Source organism: Xenopus tropicalis, chromosome 6, assembly GCF_000004195.4.
Source record: "Xenopus tropicalis strain Nigerian chromosome 6, UCB_Xtro_10.0, whole genome shotgun sequence".
Classification (NCBI taxonomy): Eukaryota; Metazoa; Chordata; class Amphibia; order Anura; family Pipidae; genus Xenopus; species Xenopus tropicalis.
Window position 1 is genome coordinate 65,663,817 of NC_030682.2, and position 23,094 is coordinate 65,686,910.

Here is a 23,094-nt window from a genome sequence, read left to right on the forward strand (position 1 = left end):
ACGGAAGGGAATGCAGGCGTGGGACACATTTTGACGCAGGGGGTCCAGCCCCCCCAACATGCAACATGCAGTACAACATGCAGACAAATGATGACAGGACCATGCTTTTACATATCCACATTCTGGAAAGTCGATTTACATGCTGTACAGACTATCATGCTTATCTCAATTTGTCATTTACATCATTAAATATCCCTGTAGCCTTACTTGCCCTGTGGGCAAGACTGTTACAACCTTTAGAGACAAAATGGGCAACCATAGATCGGCTATGGATCGCTTGGCCTCTGGCAAGGGGAATACACCAGTCTCATTAGATTTCATAAAATTAAAACACACACAGTCAAGCTTGAAAAGTATGATTATTGATCACATTCAGAGGGTGCAGGAGAAAATACATGGCATGGTTTACATGTTTGCAGCCTTCAAGCAGAAGTAAGTCGGCTGTGTACTTCATATATGTAAAGCAAGGTTTGCTGGCCAGGGTTTGCGTGCTGGTGTTTGGGGGCTTTGTTCTTAAAAAGGTAGAAGGGAAGTTGGGTCAGTAGAAGTGAGAAGGACTTAATAAAGGGAGTAGGGTGATGGGAGAGCTTAAAATTATTCATTTTAATTAAGTTGCGAAAGACCTAAAAGGAAGGGAAGAAATGACCAGCTGAAAAGTAAACTGACAATGTAAAAGCAAAGAAACAGGAGAAAATAGAAAAATGTGTAGGGGAATTCTTAAGAAAGGGTAAACAAGGGAAATAGAGGAAAAGGTAGTTTACAAGAGAAAGAGAGAATGGAAGGGGGAAAAAAAGATGGGAGAGAATAAAAATGAAAGAGGGAGAAAAAGAAGAATTCAAAATTAGTCTCAGAAGACTCTCTACATCATACCAAAAGTTAATTTGAAGACCAATTAAGGTGAAAGCAGGGCAATGTAAGTTCAAGGTCAGGGTGGACAGAAGGAAAAGTTCTTCCCAAACCCACGTGACCTGCAGAACATGCAGGAATTTTGTCCTGAACCTGTCTGAACAGCAGGTTTCGGCCCAACCGTCTTTTAGAGATCCCATGGACAGAAAAGCTGAAAGCTTACTGAAAAATATCTTCTTTTCAATCAATACCACCTTTAAACTGACGGTAGCTGCAGCTTGCGTATCATGCACAGCAGCTCCAAGAAGCCCTCACTGCAGACACGGATGATTCCTTTGACATGCATAGTCAGCTATGCAAAATCCTCAACGCAGTGCATTTTCTCAGCGATTCTTCTATGGACACACTACAGCTCCTAGCCAAGACCTCGGCCATGTCAATTGGAAGCAAGATAAGAAAACATGCCCAGGCAGCTCACAACCCAAACGGTCCTTTCGTTCCACCAAATATACCAGACATTCCCCTCAACACTCAAGGCCGCAGAACACATATTCAGGGCCCACAAAGGGCTACTGACCCAATAGGAAACCAACCTGGAACACAGAGGCGCCCCTTTAAGGGAACCTCAGACAAGCCTCAAGAGGCTTGAAGAACAAGCCAACCCCGTGAGCCTGGAGGCAGTAGGGGGCCGCCTCCTACTCCTCAGGGAGGCATGGCTATCCACAACAACAGACAGGTGGGTTCATCAACTTGTTTCTTTGGGCTACATGATACAGTTCCATCATTACCCACCCTGCAAGTTCCTAAAATCAAACACCCCGCCAACGCCTCAGAAGAGACTCGCTCTCAAGCAAGCCATTAACGCTATGTTGGTTTCCAAAGCGATTATACTGGTTCCAACACCAGAAAGGTAAGCAGGTTTCTACTCAAACCTTTTCCTGGTCCCAAAAAAGGACATGTCATTCAGACCAGTACTCGACCTGAAAGCCTTAAACAAATTCCTCTTCGCGCCGTCATTCAAAATGGAGGCAATCCGGTCCGTGATAGCCAACGTCCAACAAGGAGACTTCTTCACATCCATCGACTTCGGGACGCCTACCTTCACGTCCCCATCCATCAAGACCACTTGACACTTCCAATTACAGGCACTTCCCTTCGGACTGGCCAGGGCTCCTCAGGTCTTAAAGTGATGGCAGCCCTAATGACCTACATGCGACAAGGTCTTTACGTACTGCCTTACCTAGATGACCTTCTGCTAAGGGCGCCGTCCCACTCCCAAGCACTCGCCTGGACCTACAAAAGTGTGTGCATCTTAGAAGCCCAAGGGTGGCAGATACACCACAGAAAAAGCACACTGCTCCCTACACAGTCCATTATCTTTCTAGGGATTCATTTTGAAGCCAACATACACAAGGTTTTCCTCACATCAGAAAAACAAAGAACCTTATTGGTGGCCGCACAACACGCCATGTCAGCCTCAACAATCACCGCAAGAGCGTGCATGCGCCTCCTGGGCCTGATGACCACTACCATAGAGGTGGTCCCATTTGCCCAATTCCACATGCGCCCACTACACCTAGACTTCCTCAGGCAATGGACAAGAATCCAACAAGATCTCAGAAGCTCGATATACCTATCTCGACCCACAAGATGCTCCCTACAATGGTGGCTCTATCCTGACAAGCTCCTCGCTGGCAGGACCTGCTCCTTCACCAACTGGGCTGTAATCACTACAGACACCAGTTTACTCGGTTGGGGCAGCGTATTCAACCACAGGACCATACAGGGAAAATGGTCCCCGCAAGAAGTAAAACTTCACATCAAACTACTGGAACTCTGAGCAGTATACTTATCCATCACCCACTGGGCACACCTCCTTCAGGGATGCCAAATTAAGATCCAATCCAATCTCCACCATGGTGGCATACATAAACCACCAAGGGGCCACAAAAAGCCACAACTCCTGGAAGGAAGTCTACAGTCTACTCCAGTAGGCAATGGTCAACGACTGCCACCTGAGGGCAGTGTACATCCCAGGCCACCTCAGCTGGGAGGCAGACTTCCTCAGCCGCAACTTCATAGATCCAGGGGAGTGGTCCTTACACAAAACCGTGTTTCGTCAGCTCACACATCACTGGGGGACGCCACAAGTGGATCTCATGGCCTCCGGATTCAATTATCAGGTTCCCCACTATTGCACCAGATACCGAGATCCACAAGCGTTCGCGATCGACACAATGACCACCCCGTGGCATTTCAGCTTGGTGTACATATTTCCCCCCATACCCATGATCCATCCAGTCCTCCGCAGACTGCAATTCCAGACGACAGCTACAGTCCTCACCCGTTCTGGCCACGAAGGCCGCGGTTTTCCAACCTCCAAGGCGCTAGCTATAGCACAACCATGGAGGCTCCCTCTGAGACCGGATCTCCTACACCAGGATGAACTTCACCACCCTGGGCTGGAAAACTTAGCACTCACGGCATGGCTATTGAGGCCGACATCTGGTCATGAAAGGGCTTCTCCACCAAGGTGACATCCACACTCATGAAAGCCCGGAAACCCGTAACCGTAGCTTCCAATCACCGGATCTGGAATACCTTCCTCACTAAATGCACAGCCGAGCAGTGCAATACGTCCAGCTGCCACATTACTGGACTTTTTGCAGAATGGGCTCAACAAGGGTCTCTAGGGGTTAACTCTTTAAAGGTACAAGTGTCCGCCCTCTCGCTACTTTTTCAGCACCTCGCGATGCACCCAGATGTCAAGACATTCCTCCAGGCAGCAACACGCCATCAAGCCCCCATACAAAAAATCCACTTCCCCCATGGGACTTGAATCTAGTTCTCCGGACTCTACAGAGCCCACCATTCAAGCCATTAGCGACAATCGATCTGAAGCTCCTAACCTGGAAGGTAGCCTTCTTAATAGCAATCTCTTCGGCCTGAAGAGTTTCAGAATTGGGGGCCTTATCCCATAAACCCCCATACTGCATCTTCCACCAGGACAAGGTGGTGCAGCAGACTCTCCCCACATTCCTACCTAAAGTTACCTCAGCTTTCCACCTTAATCAGGAGATTGTCCTCACTTCACTTTGCCCCAAACCATCGTCCCCACGAGAACGGCTTCTCCACAGCTTGGATGTGATGAGAGCTCTAAAGTTCTACATTCATAGGACAATGGATGTCCGCAAGTCAAATTCACTATTCGTCTTTTACAGCTCTCAATGCAAGGGCGACAAAGCTTCCAAAGCATCCATCGCTCGCTGAATCAAAAGCCTAACCACTTCAATCTACCATAACAGGGGTCTACCTATCCTGTTCAAGACCTCCGCTCACACCACGAGAGTCCTCAGCACTTCATGGGCAATGGCCAACACAGCATCTGCGGAGCAGATATGTAAAGTGGCTACATGGCCATCGCTACACACTTTCACAAGGTTTTACAAGTTTCACTCTTTTCTTCTGCCGAAGCCACATTCGCCCGCAAAGTTCTTCAGTCAGCAGTGATGTAATTACCACTCACTCTTAGTTGCCATGTTAGAGCATCTACAGTTTCTCTGTTATTCTATGTTACCTAGGTATATTCTTTCCTTCTCCTGCTCTCTAAATATTCGCCCACTCTTTCTCTGCTTTGGGACAAACCCACTAGTGCCTGTGCTGCCTAGGGAGGACCGAGATTAGGGATTTGTTTCTACTCACTAAAGACTTTTTCTCGGAGTCCCATCACGGCAGCACAGGGAATCCCACCCCTCTAGCGCTAGAATCAGCTGTGCTAGCCAGAACTGTTGGAGGTGAGGTTAATGCAGGAATAAGGGAGGGGGAGCAGGGGAACATGACCTAGTCCTCTTTTTTTCTTTTGCTATCCTGCCTCCTAAAGGGAATAGCGCATTAACCCAGTAGTGCCTGTGCTGCCTTGACAGGACTCCAAGAAAAGGCTTTATTGGTGAGTAGAAACAAATCCCCGTTTTTGGAGTAAAAGTTGTGTTAAGCGTGGTGTAAATACAATCTCCATATTCGCAAAGAGAAATCCCCCAAAATACTGATTTAAAGGACAATGAAAGTCAAAAAACAAATTCAGCTCAATAAAAAGGCCATTATGAAGCAAAGACATACCATTAGGGTGCCTCACTAGGAAACGTCATTGTTTTGTAATCCAGAAAGTGAATAAATAATATAAAAAAACGTTAGAAAAATGCCTTTGCCTTCTTGAAATACTCCAGATTAGGGCATGCAAATGCGCAATGAAGATCTATCGGAGCCCAGCGCATGCACACTAAGTTCTTCTTTCCCCAGGGTCCAGCAAAGACTTTCAGGTAATGATAGTCTTGGACTACATTGCTGAACTTAATTCTTCTCCTTACTTCTCTGCTCTGCCAATGTGAGTGATCGTGTTGTGTAACCAATAACAACGCAATTGTGTCTTCTCTGCGCTGCTCTAAGGGTTGTCTTGAACACAGAGCTGTAGACTTTGCGCTACACAGAGGGGAAGTGAGATGGACTTGGAAAACATAGCGGGTAAAAGCTCCACAGCAGTAATTTACTACAAGGGCATGTAACCAGTAAAAACCAACACTTTTTTTTTTTTTTTTAACTTCTGATTCTGCTTTTCAGGAGGGGGCATCCAACTAACATTTGGGTAAGATCTTTCAAAGTAAGCTTGTCCTTTTCATTTTTTGGTGAAAGAAAGACAGTATACAGACACCTTTGTAAATATTTAATTAAAAACAACAAATACAGAGAAGAAAATTACATTTTATTTTAAACTTTCTGACATTTTTTAAATGTAGTACAACTCACTGTAATGTAAAAACCTTGTCCTCAGCTCAGCATTGTTTCCTTAAATCTCTATTCACCCCTGTTTCAGTGGCAGTATAGGGGACACATTAGCATAGTGCTGGGCGGTATGACCAAAAATTTATATCACGGTATTTTTCAAAATTATATCGGTATCACGGTATTTGACGGTATTTTTTTTTCCCCATGCATGATTAGGTGACCACCCCAAACACCCCCCCCGCCACCCCAAACACCCCCCCATCTGCACCCCCCCCACCACCCCAAACACCCCCCCATCCACACCCCCCTCACCCCGCCACCCCAAACACCCCCCCATCCGCATATTACCTATATTATAATTGTGAGGGATTAAGCTTTTAAACAAAAACTTAAAAGGCTTATTTCCAAACACAATGTGCAAATTTGGACAAAAATTGCCAGAGTTTTTTCCCACAGAGCAGAGTTTTTGCTTAATTGCGGGCAGATGCTAAGTTACTGCAACAGACTATGCACCAACATGGACACAAATTGCTATCTGTTTCAGTACATTGTGCTAAGGCTGCAGTACATGGGTTCTCCCCTCTGCATTTGTGTTTGGATGGCATAACTTCTAATGTGTGGCATTAATAATGACATTAGAATTCAACTCACTTGGTGCAAGTCACTTGTGGTTAATGATGCAATTCGCTATGGGCTGAAATTTTCTCAGGTTCAGGCTGTTAATAGTCGCAGGGTTCCCTTGCATCAGTAAATGTACTTGACCAGAGTAAGCTGAAGTGGCACACTGGCACAAAGTATGAACCCAAATACCTTACTGTGCGCGCTGACGTCACGTGCGCGCTGACGTCACGTGCGCGCTGACGTCACGTGCGCGCGCACCCGGAAGTATTCGGAAAAATTGCCAGGTAGCGCGCACACCGGTATGGGGGTATGTAAAAAATTGATATCGTTTTTTAAAAAAAAACCGGTGTTCGGTTTTTACCGGTATACCGCCCAGCACTACATTAGCATATTCATGGTTATTAACAGCATATTGTCAGGGTACAAACCCCAGTTTTAATCTAATCATAGAATAACAATAGGTGAAAAAATCCAAAACAGCTTTTTTTTTATAACCAAATAAAAACAAAAAAGGTATATATTATTTTATATATTCAAGCAACTTATTGCCAATGTAAAATTGGTGAAAACTTGTTTTTACCTTGACTTTGCATTATTTTGCTAGTTTTTTTCTTAATGAATGTATATTAGCATTTTGAGTGAATATAATGTTTAAATCTTTATTTAAAGGGGAAGTTAAGGTTCCCTGGCACATTTTTACTTTTGTAAAAGTAAAAAGCCCCCAGCCCCATCTGGAACATGTTACTGACACTGTCAGACTAATCTGTACAGCCAGTTATTGCAAGACTTAAGGCCCTTTTTACTAGATACGGTATAGCACAGGACAGTCCCCAGTCTAATGACATGGCTGAATGGGTAGTCCAAAGTGTTAAAAAGACTTTTGTTAAACTGGGCTTGACCCACACTTAGAACTGCTGAGTTTGAGGAACACACCAGTGACGGGCATAAAATAAAGCCCAGCACAGTTATCAATGGGTTGGGTGTTGTGAGCCAATTTGCCAGCATCAGCATCTATGTTAAAACCAAAAGTTCCACAGAATATTTACTCTTGTTTACAAAGACACCAAGCCAACCAAAAGAGAAACTATGACTGAAGAGCAAAGGATTCCTACTCCTGTTCAGTGGGGAGACAGAGTAATGATGGAAACCACACTTGGCTGGTAGGCAGCAATTTAACAAATTAGATGAGATAGACCCAGATCTTATGATGTAGTCACACCCCAAGGAAAGCGCTACAGGAGGAACAGAAGACACCTCAGGCCAGACAAAGTACCAACTCAGTAAGACACTGGTCCAGTGATATATAGAAACATTGAGACTAATGACACACAAGGAGACCAGGTCCAAGAAGCTGCAACATGTCCACAGCAAGAACCAATAGAGGACTTTCTGAAACCAGTACTGTAGATTCTGTTTTGCCCCAACATACCACAGTCATGTAAAGTGGTCTGATAGTTGCTATAAAGAATTTAAGATTAATGTTTGCAGTTGTTGTTTGCACTACCTTACTTTCAAAAAGGGAGATGTAGTATATTCATCTGTCTTTACCACTGGTAACGGATATGTTTCCCTCTCTTGTGCAGCAGAGTTTCACAGTTTTGGGGATGAGATGTTCCTTGCTGAATAAGCTTACAGAAAGCTGCTGATAATGTGCTCCCTATTTCTGGAGTCCAGAATATATAATTTAATTATAATTTACGGAAGCCTTAACACTAAAAGGCTTAACACAACAGTTAGTGTGGACATCACATATTCTGCACCCCAACACATAGCTGTAGGGGAGTAATTAGTTAACTATCCAATGTAATGGAAGTGTAACCTATGCCCTGGGGGAGGGGTGGTATTTCCATTTACCATGGGGTAGTGCAGTCTATAAAAGGGGAAAAGGCACATGGTTTTATCAAGGGTTGCTGGCTAGTGGATTTCCCACCTATGTGCACACACCCAAAACCTCATCAGCACATTTACCCCAAAAAATAAAAGCACTCCACATATAAGCAGGCTCCAATAACCCCCTAATATTAAGGGCACACACCTTACACAGAATAGCAAGTGCGTAAAATATTTACAGCCTCCACTGAACAGCAAGTGTCCCAGTATTCAGGCAAGAACTGAATAAACTCCTGCATTTACTCTCGTCCCAAGAAAAAAATGGTACCCAGCGCAACCTAATACTCACTCAGTGGAACACTATAACACTCCCTTTAGCGTTCTCTCTATGGCATCCCCGAGTAACCACTGAGGGTCGCACTTTCCTATAATCTACTTAACAAGCCATTTGAAGAAGGCGCCGAATAATACGTATTGGAGACGTCGCTACGTCGTCACGTGTTTGTGACGTCACTCGCAACTAGGAACTAGCAACTACCGAATCTATCGGATAGTGGGATGGTATATTTTTGTGGACTGCAGCAGCTGCTTGCGTTATTACCATCTCTGGCCTCCTTACCAAGAAAGTGTTTGCAGTTTTGATTTTTTTAAAAAGTTCTTTTGTTAGGTAAGCATGGAAAAAACAGACGATGATCCGCTTCAAGAGACACAGTTTTGGTGCAATGTAAGTATTTATACAATAAATATGTGTAAGGTAAAGTTATTTACTCAAGTGCAGTTTATGTGGTTAAACGGCAAGCATAAAAGAACTTTAAGTTGTAGTAGCTAGCTACCAAATAATCTAATGCACTTCAAAAAAGAAAGCACATCATTTGGTTGCTTTTGTTGCAGTAGTGGTGGTGAAAAATATGAATATTTGTTTAAATATTAGCAGCAGTATTATCAGAATAAATAAGACTTGTGTTAAAAATGTATTGTACCTTGGGTTGTTATCCATTCATCTCTGTCCTCAAAGGGCAGTGGCAGACAGGGGGGATAAGTCGCCCCGCAACAAACATTCATTGCCACAGGCGACTAATCTCCCCACAATGCCATCTCACCAGCTAGAATGAAAATTGCCAGTGGGATGGCATACGTGTCGCTACAATTTGCAGAAGTTGCCTTGAGAGGTATGTTATCCCATCGGTGATTTAAATTCTTGCCAGTGGGATGGCGTTGTGGAGAGATTAGTCGCCCGTGGCAACGAAGATTTGTTGTGGGGCAACTAATCGCACTGGAGTGAAAACAGTAAATTAGCATAGCCATGCTGAAATCCTGTCTGTGTGTGTACTGACCGTCAGTTGGCATGCCTCGCAGTGAAGAAAACAGACCTCAATTAAAAGAATAGGAACATTTTTGCATAAACCCATGAATAAGCCCCATAAGCCATTGAATTCATGTTAAAAAATGCAGTCTGGTGCTGTTTAAGACTAGGGGCCCAAGTATCAATGTACAATTGGTTACGAATAGAAAAAAATCATATTTTTTCTAACTCTTAGAACTGTGCCTATTTTCCGTACTTTTTCGTACTTTGCAACAAAATCGTACCACAATATTTTCGTACAAGCACGATGCGACTTTTCGCAAAATTAACGCACATCAGAAATTTACGTATTTTATACGAATTGACGCAAATCGTACTTGTAATTTGGACTTTAATGAATCGGCCCCTAATTCTACTTAGTTGTCCATAATAAATTAGTGGATTCAGTTAAAGTGGATAGAAATGTCTTATTGGGTTCGGGTACAACAGTTAGAGAGACTCGCATATTTCCACATTCATATATCCAGAGCTTTATAGTTCGTATTTGGTTTGGCTCAGTGAGTAAGATTCAGTCGAAGCTTGAAAATAGTGCTAGGATTTGTCAGAATCCTGGATATGATGCATCTCTATATCTATTCAATATTGAATACAGAAAGATTCAAAACAAACTTCTAATCCAGCGCTAAAGTTTTGTTTTTTTCCCCTCAAATTAGGTTATGCTAGTTTGTTTAAAGCAATTGAGTCCGCAATAATCAAAAAAATTTAAATTAGACATCTTTATTATAATCCATTAAAACAAACCCCATATACAAAGCCTGACGCATTTCATGCTTATCCTGGATATTCTGGATTATAATAAAAATATCTAATTTTAACTTTTTTTGATTATTGCAGAGTCGGCATGTCTAAAAAACTTTCTTTATAATTTTTTTTTTCTTTATAATTTTTTTTTCCTTTTTTGGCTATTTTGCTATATTTATGCTAGTTTGTTTCCCAAATATTGTTTTTCAACCACTATTTGCCATATTTTATTATGTGCTTTCCCACCAGTGATTTACTTTATTGGTATCAGAAAAACATTTGGGGAGATTTGTTGCCCGTGGTAGTCGTTTAACCTCGGACAACAAACCCACTGGTCCTTTAATTTTGACATATAGGTATTCCTTTTGTATGATTATTGGTATGTGTGTGACAACCAACAGCCCCATTGGTTTTAAGGATCAGTTATGTTTGAAAATCTAATTTGCTGATACACTCTAGTGTGCGCGCGTCATAAATTAGGAAATTAAAGAGCATCTGCAGCTTCCCTTTACTTCCCGCTTTTCTAATCCTTCAAGCTGTATACCCAAATTATCAGAACAATATAAAGGTGATTGTGCCATTTGTGGCCCCTCATATACCCATAAGTCATGGCCTGTCATTATACAGTTTTTGCTTTAATAATTTATATTATATGTATCCTTACTAACTATTACATCTTTAAAGATCTGCAGAATTACCTGTGCATCTGCACTTAATCTTCAAAGCCATTTTATGGGTTTCAAGCACAGGCAGGTAAGGAATTTATTATATTATGGTAAAATGTGATTTGCATAGTGTTATTGTTATAAGTGCTGTTAATTGCAAGTATATATAATAATGTGTGTGCATTGTGTGTTTAAGTTAGCTCTTCTTAGCACTTCAGTGACAGCTATTCTTAAATGAGACAAAAACACTGCAGCACAATATTTATCACAGGGTCAAACAATACAATGAGCAAGAAAGTAAATTTTTCTGCAGTTATGGTAAGCCCTTTGCTACCTCCCACCTTTTTCCCCCATTAGGTTTCATTATATCAACTAGGCATTGTTTGGCTTGGAGTAAATAGGGGTCATATTTAATGTAGAAGGCAGGGTGATCTCAGTCTGCGTTTTTTTCTTGCTTCTTGTTTCTTCTCGTCTTCATGCTTGTTGAATTGCCGAAGGGGGAGGCATGTAGACGTCCCCAATCCTCACCCATGCCCTACTTGACACACAATTCTATGGGGTGGTGATGCATTTAGGCCATGATGAGGGTCTGTTCTTACCAGCTGCCCTGACACTTGCTCAGAGTTCTATCCCAGTACAGTTGGTAGCAATTTGTTAAATCTGGAATGATTTTGAGAGGATTACTGTAACATTTGTGGTAGTCCATGTTTTTAGAAGGTCACAATAGTAAATTTAGATTATTCAAAAAATAATAAATGCCCTAGTTCAGTAAGTCACAGAAACCAGAGTCCTAGTTCAGTAACTCATAGAAGTCAGTCATACATTTGCTTTTCATGCTAACTGAATTGAATTATCTAAGCTAATTGGTTATTGGTTTCTATTTTTTAAAAGTTAAATGATTAAGTGGTGTTATTTTATAAATGTATAGAAGTGATGCTAAATATACTCTCATTACTTTATTCCAGGTAGAAGAATCCCTTAAAAACAATGGCGCTGGTATGTATAGATTTTTGTGCTTCACATCGATGCAACACTTTGTTTTTATTTTTAAAGCAATATAGATTGTTCGTATATAATCGGTAGCAATAGGTTAGTCCTTTTAGTAATAATTCTACATCAGTATAGCTATGGTATCTATTATCTGGAATGCTTATATCCTGTTTTTTAACCAGTCTTTACAATGTATGACTACTAGTTACTGTAAAAAAACACAGTTTGCTTAAGGGCAATGACACACTGAGAGATTAAGCCAGATCGCCACAAGTAATATGTTTTACTTGCAGTAATCTCAATGTTAGTCTATGACAGGGCATTTTTGCGGAAATTTGTAGCCAGCGGTAGCAATTTTGGCTATAGATTTTCCTATGTGTCACTGCCCAAAATAGGAAAAAGATATTCCTGTTTTCTGGCCATTCTGTATAATAGGTTCCCGGATAATAGATATCATACCTTTTCCATAATGCTCGGGTGACTTGTAAAGATATTCGCATCATTCGATTGCTAACTAATTGTTTTTTTTTTTTTTTACATTGTCATGTATTTTTCTCTTTTTATTGTTTAGAAAAACCTGTTTTAAAAAGAAAGAAACGTCAGTTTTGTAAGTATGTCTATTTAATCCTTTTTTTTTTTGTGACTATAAACCAGAAGTATAATTAAAATTATATTGTTTTCTTTGATCTTGATTGTTGTATACTTTCATTTGTGTTATTTTTTTTTTTTTAATCAGTGGTGTTCCAAGATGCTTTAGACAGACACTTCTTGTAAGCCTCTCTGCTCCCATCTTTCTGCCATGTCAGTCACCCACCCATGTGACCACAGGAAATCACAGCTCCCCTCGACGAGTTATATTATTGTGAATATTCAGGCAGTGTACTGTTTATATACAGTCTGCAATGACAGAGGCTTTTTAAAGGGATCTCATGTTATTACCCATACATCTTGTATCCCCCACCTGGCTACTTTTTCACCACCCCCAGCTGGAAACATTTTCTGATGAGAACATGTATTAAAGGAGAAGGAAAGGCTAATAAAGAGTTAATCTCAAGCTGCAGGCATACCTTCAGTTGTCTCGATAGTGCCCTTAATTCTCCCCATATTTCACTTGTTCAGATGATCAGAAGCCAAACAAAAAGAAAAAATGCTGAGCTGTGTAAAGAATGTTCCCATAATGCCTCGCTCCTGCACAGACACCCAGACCAAGTGAACATCTCAGTTAGTAAGACTATGAGTCAGCTGCCTGCTGATTGGCTCAGATCCACATTCCTAAGGGGTGGGGGAGTGAGTTCTTAGCATTCTTGAGGGAGGGGGGAACAGGAGAGAGGAGACAGCAGAGAGCTGCCTGTCTCTGGCACGTGAATTACAGACACAAGAAATCTTTCACAGAGAAGTCAGTGCAGCATTTCTGTGAATGCGTATGACTGTATTTACATAGACCTTTCTGATAAAGCTTACTTAGTTTTTACCTTTCTTTCTCCTTTAAGGACATGTCAAATAGTTTTAGAAATAACCTGTTCAAAGTAATAAATACCAAAACACATGTAAATGTTTTTCATGTTACAAAGTAATATAATGCTTAAACTTGCAAAATCTTTAATTGCATATACTGTTTTCAGAAGTGATTAATCAAATACAGTATATATGGATGTCTTTGTGGTGACCCTATTGCGTGTAGGTGATGTTTTAAGTCAGGGCTGTCCAACTGGCGGGCCGCATACGGCCAACGACCCCCCTCTGTGTGGCCCCCCACCTGTTTGGCTGCTTTGATGATTTACCTTTGTGGAAGCTTTAAATGGAATCAGTACTGAGATTAACTGGCCCCCTGCATTGCTCACACCTCATATTCAGGCTGTAATCCCCCTGTATTGTTTAAATATGTAATCTCCTGAACTGTTCACACCTGTTAATCCTTGCATTGTTCACCCCCTGCAGTGTTCACACCCCAGGCTCGGGCTGTAATCACCCACATTGTTTCCCTGTTCACACCTCAGGAGCAGTGCCAGAATTATGTCAGTGTATGCTGTCTGTATGTGCCATACACACAGGCAGCATAGGGCAGAGAGAGTGTGGCACACACAGGCAGGGTAGGGCAGGCAGAGTATGGGAGTTCTGGGAGTTTGTTAGAATTTGAAAATAGCCATTATATGGTCCCTAAGAAGTGTAATTATGTGCTAGGGGTTGCTGTGCTATCCACAGGGGAAGAGGAGGCATAGGGATTTAAGGTTGTGTCTTAATATAGCATAATATAATTCTTTCACATATGAATGAAGGGTGATATCCCTACAGTGAGCACCAACCATTTGGGGTTTTGCTGCGCTATCACCATTAATGTGGGTAAAGCCTTAAAAGCTCTTGTGATAACATGGGTGTGGTTTTAAGTGGGTGTGGTTTAAAAAGGGGAGTGGTCAAACTGGCTTCCATTATCGGCCCTCTACTGCGTTGGCCAGAAAAATTCCGGCCCTCGGTACCACAGAAGTTGGACAGCGCTGTTTTAAGTGATACAGAAAGCATTTGTAAGATCCACTTTAAAGGAGACATTTTATATAAAGTTCATATTCAGTTATAATATTCATCATCCCTCAAAATGTGAATGGGAAATGATGCAGAAAGAAAGATGTTTTGAAAGCATTTTACCTCCTAAAACTGTCATTATATGAGAGCTGCATACACAACCTCTCCAGTTAGAAGCCAGAGCAAAATGAAACATGGGAGTGTCGCTTCAGTCTCCCACAGGAAGTGGTCACAGCACTGACTGACCGGCTTTACTTAGCAGCAGCAGGGAAACCCCCCCTCCTTCTGTGTCTCTGCTTGTGCTGCTGCCGGTTACCACACAGGACCCCTCATAAGTAATGTGGAGGTCACACTACAACATAAACTTACACATATTTATCACCCTAGAACCCATACCAGTGATACCAAAAATTGGGTATAGGTTTAATTCAATATGCCCTGTCAAATGAGTCCAAACATAACTGGCTTTGGGCACTCTGTTTATCAGATAGGAAAATCTGGTCAGGGAGAGGTCACACAGCAGTGATTTTAGTCTGTATGAAATCAGGAGGAGAATTATAACCAATGCATGTAATATAATTTCTCCATTATGTTCTCACAAGGAGTTATGGGCATTATATTGATGGTTTTCACTAGGGAACTAAGGTTAAACGTTAGAAAAAGTAGGCAGAGCCACTAACACTGACTTCACGTTTTTCAAACTTGCATGAATTTTGTTCTGAAACTTCCCTTTCTAGTTTTGACTGTTCTTTTTAATCAAACACAAAAAATAGCAAGTATGTAAAAGTATAAATAGATACTTGTTCAAAAGAAAAAATTGTAAATATAAAGTCTCTCTATTGTTGCATTCCATCACACCTTGTATATGGGTTTGCATAAATCAGAACTTTGACTTTAATCTTTTCAGGGCCAGAGAATGTATAATCTACGTTCTATGGTTAAAAGTACTACAACACCACAGAGCAGCTTTCATTCCACTGCTCCCTGCTCCTTCATTTCCTGCTAGTTCCCCAGCCCCTAGGCAACGAGTAGAGCAGGGGAACGAGCAGTTCCTTGAACGCTCTTAGGCACCAGCAGACACGTGGAAACTACATGTCTGCTGCTCCCAGCAAAAAATCCCCAGATCCTTATTACTTAAGGAAACCCACAACATACTACCATTTAGTGTATAACTCGCATTAATATTAGTCCTACCAAAGAGCATAACTTTGCACTTTTCAACATTTAATCTTTTTTTATTTTGGTGCCCACTTTTCTAATTTTGTCAAATCATTCTACAATGTGGCATCATTCTTCATAGAACTTATAGTTTTGCACAATTTAGTATCATCAGCAAAAACAGAGACGGTACTTCCATTCATAAACAAGTTAAAAAGCGTTGGGACGTTACAAAACTACTACATTTAGCATAGCGTTGCAGTTTGGTAGTTTGCAATAAAAAGATATGTACCCATTTTGTTTTCAACAGAATGTGTACTTTCCGGAAATATACAGTTTTTTATGGTCTTTTTACTCTTAGGGGGTCGCATGGCACATAACACAAATACAGAGTGCTTCTTTTAAAGGAGCCATAGTGTGAGCCGTAAAATTCATATACATATTTCACCTGCATTCTGCTGCATGCCGCATAGTTTAAATCTATGCATATTGAGCATCAAACTGTTTAGTCGATTTGTGGTGTTCAGATCTAGGATGATTTATGTTGGTACATAACGATAAGTGGGGTATTTAAGTTTTCAGATGGTTTTCAGTAATTTCATAAAAATCGCTATAGCATAGCTTTGCAGCCTTATGAAAGCCTTATGGTCAATTAATTTTTGTTGCAGGCTTCAGTCACCCTGACAAACAATAAGTATTTTTTTCCAATCTGTCCTGCTGTGTAATTACGGGTGTACTTTCCTTGTGATAAAAGACTTAGTTTCTTATATTTTGTATTTAGTGGATGATCCAGAGCCTGCAGTAGCTGGACAAACACTGGATGACTTACTTAGAGCTTGCAAAGAAACTGAGCCTGCATTGGGTAAGTAAAACATAAAAAATTCCTACAGTTTGCTGCTGTTAGAATAAAACTACAAGTATGGCATCCATTATCTAGAAAGTTCCGAATTACAGGAAAGCCAGTCTCCCGCAGACTCAATTTTAATCTAGTAATTCAAATTATTAAAAAGGATTTTCTTTTTCTGTTTAATAATAGCAGTACCTTGTACTTGATCCTAACTAAGATATAATAAATCCTTATTGAAAGCAAAACAATCCTATTGGGTTTATTGAAAAGTTTAAATACATTTTTAGTAGACATAAAGCATGGAGATCCATATTACGGAAAGAACCATATCTAGGTCCCGAGCATTCTGAATAACCGGTCCCATATCTGTGTGTGTGTATATATATATATATATATATATATATATATATATATAATATAATATATATATATATATATACACCAAATCAAACACAACCAGCACCAAGGGTCTTGTGGTTCAAACAAATATTAGTGTATTATAATTGCATGTACAACCGACGTTTCGGTCCCTTTTGGGACCTTTTTTTTTGGGACCTTGAAAAAGGTCCCAAAAGGGACCGAAACGTCGGTTGTACATGCAATTATAATACACTAATATTTGTTTGAACCACAAGACCCTTGGTGCTGGTTGTGTTTGATTTGGTATTCCGTGCACAGGGGCAGCTACATCGCAGCAACTTTCGGAGTGTGGTGCTGTCGTGTGGACTTTTTATATATATATATATATATATATATATATATATATATATATATATATCTGCAACAGAAAGCACTCACGGCTCCAATTTGTGCAAAAGTATCAAAAGTTTTATTGCTCCACGCTCACATCAACGCGTTTCAATCCACCAGGGACCGTCGTCAGGATAGAACTAGATATATATATATATATATATCTATCAGGATGACGATCCTGTGGTGATCGAAATGCGTAGATGGTATGCTGAAATAAATCACTGACCTGATTGATGCTGTAGCTGTGAGTGCTTTCTACTGTTGAGTTTGATATATATATATATTTGGTATGTGTGTGTTTATTTATTTTTATTTTTTTCCCCTTAGTTTCTTCTAGACCCGAGACAAATCTCCCTTGTTGCGGGCGACTAATCTCCCCGATATGCCATCCCAACGGCTTGAATGTAATTGCCAGTGGGAGAGCATATGCGGCGACGCGATTTGCCAAAATCGAGGAAGTTGCCATGAGAGGAACAAGGGAGATTTGTTGCGAACGACTAATCTCCCCGTCTACCACGGCCCTAATGTGTAGCGCTGGCTCCTTCTCTCAGAATCAGGAAAAATTCACTGAGATGGCTGCCTACACATGAATATTACAACTAAAACAAATAAGTTTGTTGGTTCAAGAATAAAATTTTAAATGGTAGTGGATTATTTGCTATATAAATAGTATAATTTACAAATAAAAAGTATACCATAAAAATTATTACAGTATTCCTTTAAATAAGCACACTTAAAGGGCACCTATCACCCCTATATTGTTTCCCCCACCAGAGGTGCTGGTTAAGAGATCCTGCACTCCAGAGAGGGGAAACAATAGGGAAACTGTCCCTGCCATTGCTGGGCTACCCGCACCGAGAGGGAGTCCCCGGTGCAGGCAGCCATGTTGGGGCACACACACATGCATGTAATGAGCAAGTGCCGCAACTCACACATTATGCGCATGTGTGTGATGTAGGAGGGTGATTTACATTCACTGTTCCTACGTCAGACGTGTGCGCATAGTAAGTGAGTGGGGAGATCCACATATTATGCACATGCTCGCCAACCAACATGGCCGCCCACATCGTATGTTCCCTCCTGGTGCAGGTAGCCCAGTAATCCCCCTGAGAGGGTTTTTTGTTTTTTTTATTTATTAGCTTGCACCTCTGGTGGGGAAAACGATATAAGGGATGATAGATGCCCTTTAACATTATATTCTGAAAGCAATATCCCTTAAACTCAACACAAGTGTTAAAGTTGCTTGCGATCTTTGTTCTTGCAATGGGGAATATATTTTCTGGTACTTACCTGGGTTATTTCTATTTCCTTTCTCACAAAAACCTGAAGCCTTGCTATGATATAATCATAGATCAGAACCTCTACCCAAAACGGCTGCTTCCACACTGGGCCTTCTCACTGCCCCTTTGCACTGATCTGCTTTATGGTGTGTCTGCACCCAGAGATACTTTGCCAGCCTGACACATGGAGCACATTTTGGCACCAAAAGGTGTGACTGTGTACTTATACACATGTTTAAAAATGCCCTGGTTGCAGTAGCCTTAGAGCATTGACCCACACTAACATTGTGATTGCTACATGTAAATTACATTACTTATGGCAATTCTGCTTAATCACAGGAAAATGCAAACGCAAGCGAGGAACTTTAGATGACTTCAGAAAACGAGTTGCTGCATGTTTTTTCCCACTGGTAATTTATTGCCGGTTTATGTTTATTGCCATTTTGAGAAGACTTGACCTCCATAGTAGTACAAATGTAACTGCTGGTGCCAAAAATCCCTGTGTGCCATTAGTCTTAGGGTGATTTGTCATTGGTGCTTACTCCTCCAGCGTGGGCGACAAAGTATCAGTAAATATCTATCTTCCTTTCTTTGTTATTTCTCCCCCCCCCAAGAGTTTGCATTGACACCAATCATTTAAGCAGAGAAAAAATCTTTCTGCGTTTTTCAGCACTTACACGATTTAGATAATTAACCACCAGCGGTTTGCATTTATTTTGGTACATAGGTATATTCTGATGTTTTGATGTCTGTGCTAGAGGAGGTTAAGATTGGGGCACCAATATGTGCCTTTGCTCTTAGGGTAATGGCAATTTGCTCTTAGTGTTTTATTACCTGTACAAAATCTGCATTTTGTGTGGCTGTCAAAATGACAAAAACTACTGTTTAAACCGGAACCTTCATATATTTTTTAGTAGTATTGTGTTGTCATAGCCAAAATGTTCTTCTCATGATAACATGACTCCAATTGCCATTTTTTTCAATGGTAAGGGTTACCAGATTACTTGAAATTCAGTGAGACTTTTAATGAAATAATTCTAACAAATGTGTGTTGCAGGGCTGTGCAGATTGCGTTTAAATAGCAATCAGTGCCAATTTTTTCTAGATGTGTCCCTGAATTTTAAAGTGATTTAGTAACCCTAATGTACGTAACTTTTAATATAAGCACTGGATAGTCTTTTTCGCTAGGGCTACCAAATGTTTCAGGGTTACCAAATGTTGCTGCAGCTCAGGGATGTGGCCGGGACTTCAAAAAAACAAAAACTATTGTTTCCCCCAACCCCTCTGGTTAGCCTGCACCTCTGGTGGAGGAAGCAATTTTACCATGATAGGTGCCATTTAAGTACTTATTTTTTAATTCCTGTGTGGGAGAATAGTTGTCTGAATTGTTAATTCCCCCTTACCTTTTGAAAATTGCACAGGCGATTAACGATTTAGGGGTTCATTGTTGTGCAAAACTATAAGTTCCATGCAGGATGCTGCCGCTTTGCAGAGCGATTTGACAAAATTAGATAACTGGGCAGCAAACTGGAAAATGAGGTTCAATGTTGATAAGTGCAAAGTTATGCACTTTGGTAGAAATAATATAAACGCAAACTATCTACTGAATGGTAGTGTGTTGGGGGTTTCCTTAATGGAGAAGGATCTAGGGGTTTTTGTAGATCACAAGTTGTCTAATTCCAGGCAGTGTCATTCTGTGGCTACTAAAGCAAATAAAGTGCTGTCTTGTATAAAAAAGGGCATTGACTCAAGGGATGAGAACATAATTTTGCCCCTTTATAGGTCCCTGGTAAGACCTCACCTTGAGTATGCAGTGCAGTTTTGGGCTCCAGTCCTTAAGAAGGATATTAATGAGCTGGAGAAAGTGCAGAGACGTGCAACTAAACTGGTAAAGGGGATGGAAGATTTAAACTATGAGGTGAGACTGTCGAGGTTGGGGTTGTTTTCTCTGGAAAAGAGGCGCTTGAGAGGGGACATGATTACTCTGTACAAGTACATTAGAGGGGATTATAGGCAGTTGGGGGATGTTCTTTTTTCCCATAAAAACAATCAACGCACCAGAGGTCACCCCTTTAGATTAGAGGAAGCAGCGTAGGTGGTTTTTCACGGTGAGGGCAGTGAGGTTGTGGAATGCCCTTCCTAGTGATGTGGTAATGGCAGATTCTGTTAATGCCTTTAAGAGGGGCCTGGATGAGTTCTTGATCAATCAGAATATCAAAGGCTATTGTGATACTAATATCTACAGTTAGTACTAGTGGTTGTATTTATAGTTTATGTATGTGAGTGTATAGATTGGTAGGTGTGGGTTAGGTGTGCTGGGTTTACTTGGATGGGTTGAACTTGATGGACACTGGTCTTTTTTCAACCCTATGTAACTATGTAAAACTATGTAAACTATGTATTGTTAAACAAAAGTAAAAATAGACCCCTCTTAGTTAATCCAGACCAGAATGAAAAGAATACTGAAAAACTGAAGAAGATGGCAACGAATCTTCTGCAGGAATAACCTGGACCCCCAGATTTTAATCACTGGGGTTGCCTAACATTTTGGCACCCCCCACTGATTTAAACTTTCATTCTCCTTTAACTTGTGCGGGATTTTTAGGCTCATATGTAAGAAAGTATACCCCTGTAAATCCCATGCAAATGAAAAAAAAAGCTATGAAATTTCTTTCTGGTGAACTGTGAGCTGTAATTTTTGCTTTTTCACCAAAATCATTAATCATTTAACTATTGTGGCAGCTTGGCAAAATTTACCAACCATTAAAATAATGTAAACCAAAATATGAGTAGCGAGGCTATGTCATTAAAAATTTCTACTTCTTTCAGGTCTTGAATATGTGTATGAATATCATCAAGATGAAAGTAGTTATCGTGCATATGAGTGCAGATTATGCAACCTTCAGACAGGACTGGCTCACATGTTTATGCATGTTGTTGGAGCCAAACATAGAATTGCATACCTGGTAAGTTTTATTTATTTTCTGTTGCAGCATTTGATTATATAGTTGCTGTATGACAAAGGGAAGCAGAGGCCTTGATGGATGTGAAGCTGCATTTGCAACTGCACCAGTTGCAACAAATAGCTGCTCTCAGGGACACATGGCTAGTTTGACCGATGACTTGCATGCTAAAAAAAAAAAAAATGATTTAAATGTCTTTGCTGCTCTGGAGAAAGAAGAGAAGTTTGTGTGGCTTATTTATTCCTATGTAAACCATGAATGTAATTGAAAGGGTGGCTTTTTAGAATTCCTCATGGTATAACAAATGGACAAACCCACACACCATACACCATTAACACTTTCCCCCACCCCCCAAGAATTAGAACATTCTCACAACAAGCTGTGTCTGATGTGCATTTGTAAATGTAAGGTTCATAAATAATATTTTTTCAGTCCATCAGTTAGTATATGTTCATCCTGTTGAGAAAATATACCTTACTCTATTACTGTAATAATACCTATTATTTATTACCAAAACCTATTCCATACTTTTCTTCAACAATTCTGTCAAATAAGCTGTTGAGGAATTTATACATCCGTTTAAGATCTTTCTTACTTTCATACATACCATACATACCACCCTAAGCATTTGTTAGGTTGTTTACTAATTATGTTGGGTTGAAAACCCCAACAATACTGTTCTTCGACTTTAGCTTCTTCTTCTGCTTCTTCTTCCGCTTCTTCTTCCACTTCTTCTTATTCTTAGCGCCCCCCATTTTCTAAACGCTACTCCTCCTACAGTTTTAGGGGTACAACACCCAAACTCCCCACACTTCTTCGCCCTATAGCGGAGCAGGTTGCTTGTGCTTTTCTAAGCGATCTGGCCCCCCGTCTTTTTGTGGCGCCGCTCTGAACCCCCCAATTTTCCCATTGACTTTGACAGGGAAGATTTTCAAACTGCTGCCCAATTACAGCTTTGAAGCTACACCCCCCAAACTTGAATAACATAATAATGGGGTCACCCCGAATGAAACAGCAACATTTGTTGGATGACCCAAAGTGGGAGGGGCCAACAACAGCCAATCAAATTTCACCTGTTGACTTTAATGGGAAAATTGAAACTGCTGCCAATCTTACAGCTTTGAGGCTACACTCCCCAAACTTGAATCACATAGTCATGGGGTCAGCCTGAATGAAAATATGATGATTGCTGGATGCCCAAAAGTGGGAGGAGCTGTGAACAGCCAATCAGATGGGACACCAGTGTCCCCAAACTTTTTACACTTGGTCACTGGGGAACTGCAGTTATAGATTTGAAAAGGGGGCGGAGTCACCAACAGCCAATCAAATTTCACCTATTGATTTTTATTGGTTTGATGCCAGAGTTCCCAAACTTTGTGCAGTCAGTCATTGGGTTACTACGCATTCAAGTTTTTTTTTTTTGGTTTTTTTTTTTAAAACCGCAAAGTGGGAGGGGCCAACAACAGCAAATCAAATTTTACCCATTGACTTTTATGGGAAAATTGAAACTGCTGCCAATCTTACAGCTTTGAGGCTACACTCCCCAAACTTGAATCACACAGTCATGGGGTCAGCCTGAATGAAAATATGATGATTGTTGGATGCCCAAAAGTGGACGGAGCTGTGAACAGCCAATCAGATTTTACCTATTGACTTGGTGGAAATCCAACCTGCTGCCATTCTCACAGTAATAACACCAGGGTCCCCAAACTTTGCATTGTTAGGCACCAGGTAACTGTGG

General features: G+C 40.9%; 1 protein-coding gene across 2 annotated transcripts in view; it reads left to right on the top strand.

Annotated features, from left to right (window-relative positions):
- The first annotated feature begins 8,542 nt into the window (after positions 1 to 8,542).
- Positions 8,543 to 23,094, top strand: part of LOC100486588 — a 75,927-nt gene continuing 61,375 nt past the window's right edge. For both annotated transcript variants that reach the window (XM_012965507.3, XM_031903762.1), the window contains exons 1-6: positions 8,543 to 8,800; positions 10,865 to 10,933; positions 11,811 to 11,841; positions 12,407 to 12,442; positions 16,292 to 16,372; positions 21,220 to 21,356. In XM_012965507.3, the coding sequence (XP_012820961.2) occupies positions 8,750 to 8,800; positions 10,865 to 10,933; positions 11,811 to 11,841; positions 12,407 to 12,442; positions 16,292 to 16,372; positions 21,220 to 21,356 (405 nt within the window). In that variant the 5' untranslated portion in view covers positions 8,543 to 8,749. The remainder of the gene's footprint in view (positions 8,801 to 10,864; positions 10,934 to 11,810; positions 11,842 to 12,406; positions 12,443 to 16,291; positions 16,373 to 21,219; positions 21,357 to 23,094) is intronic.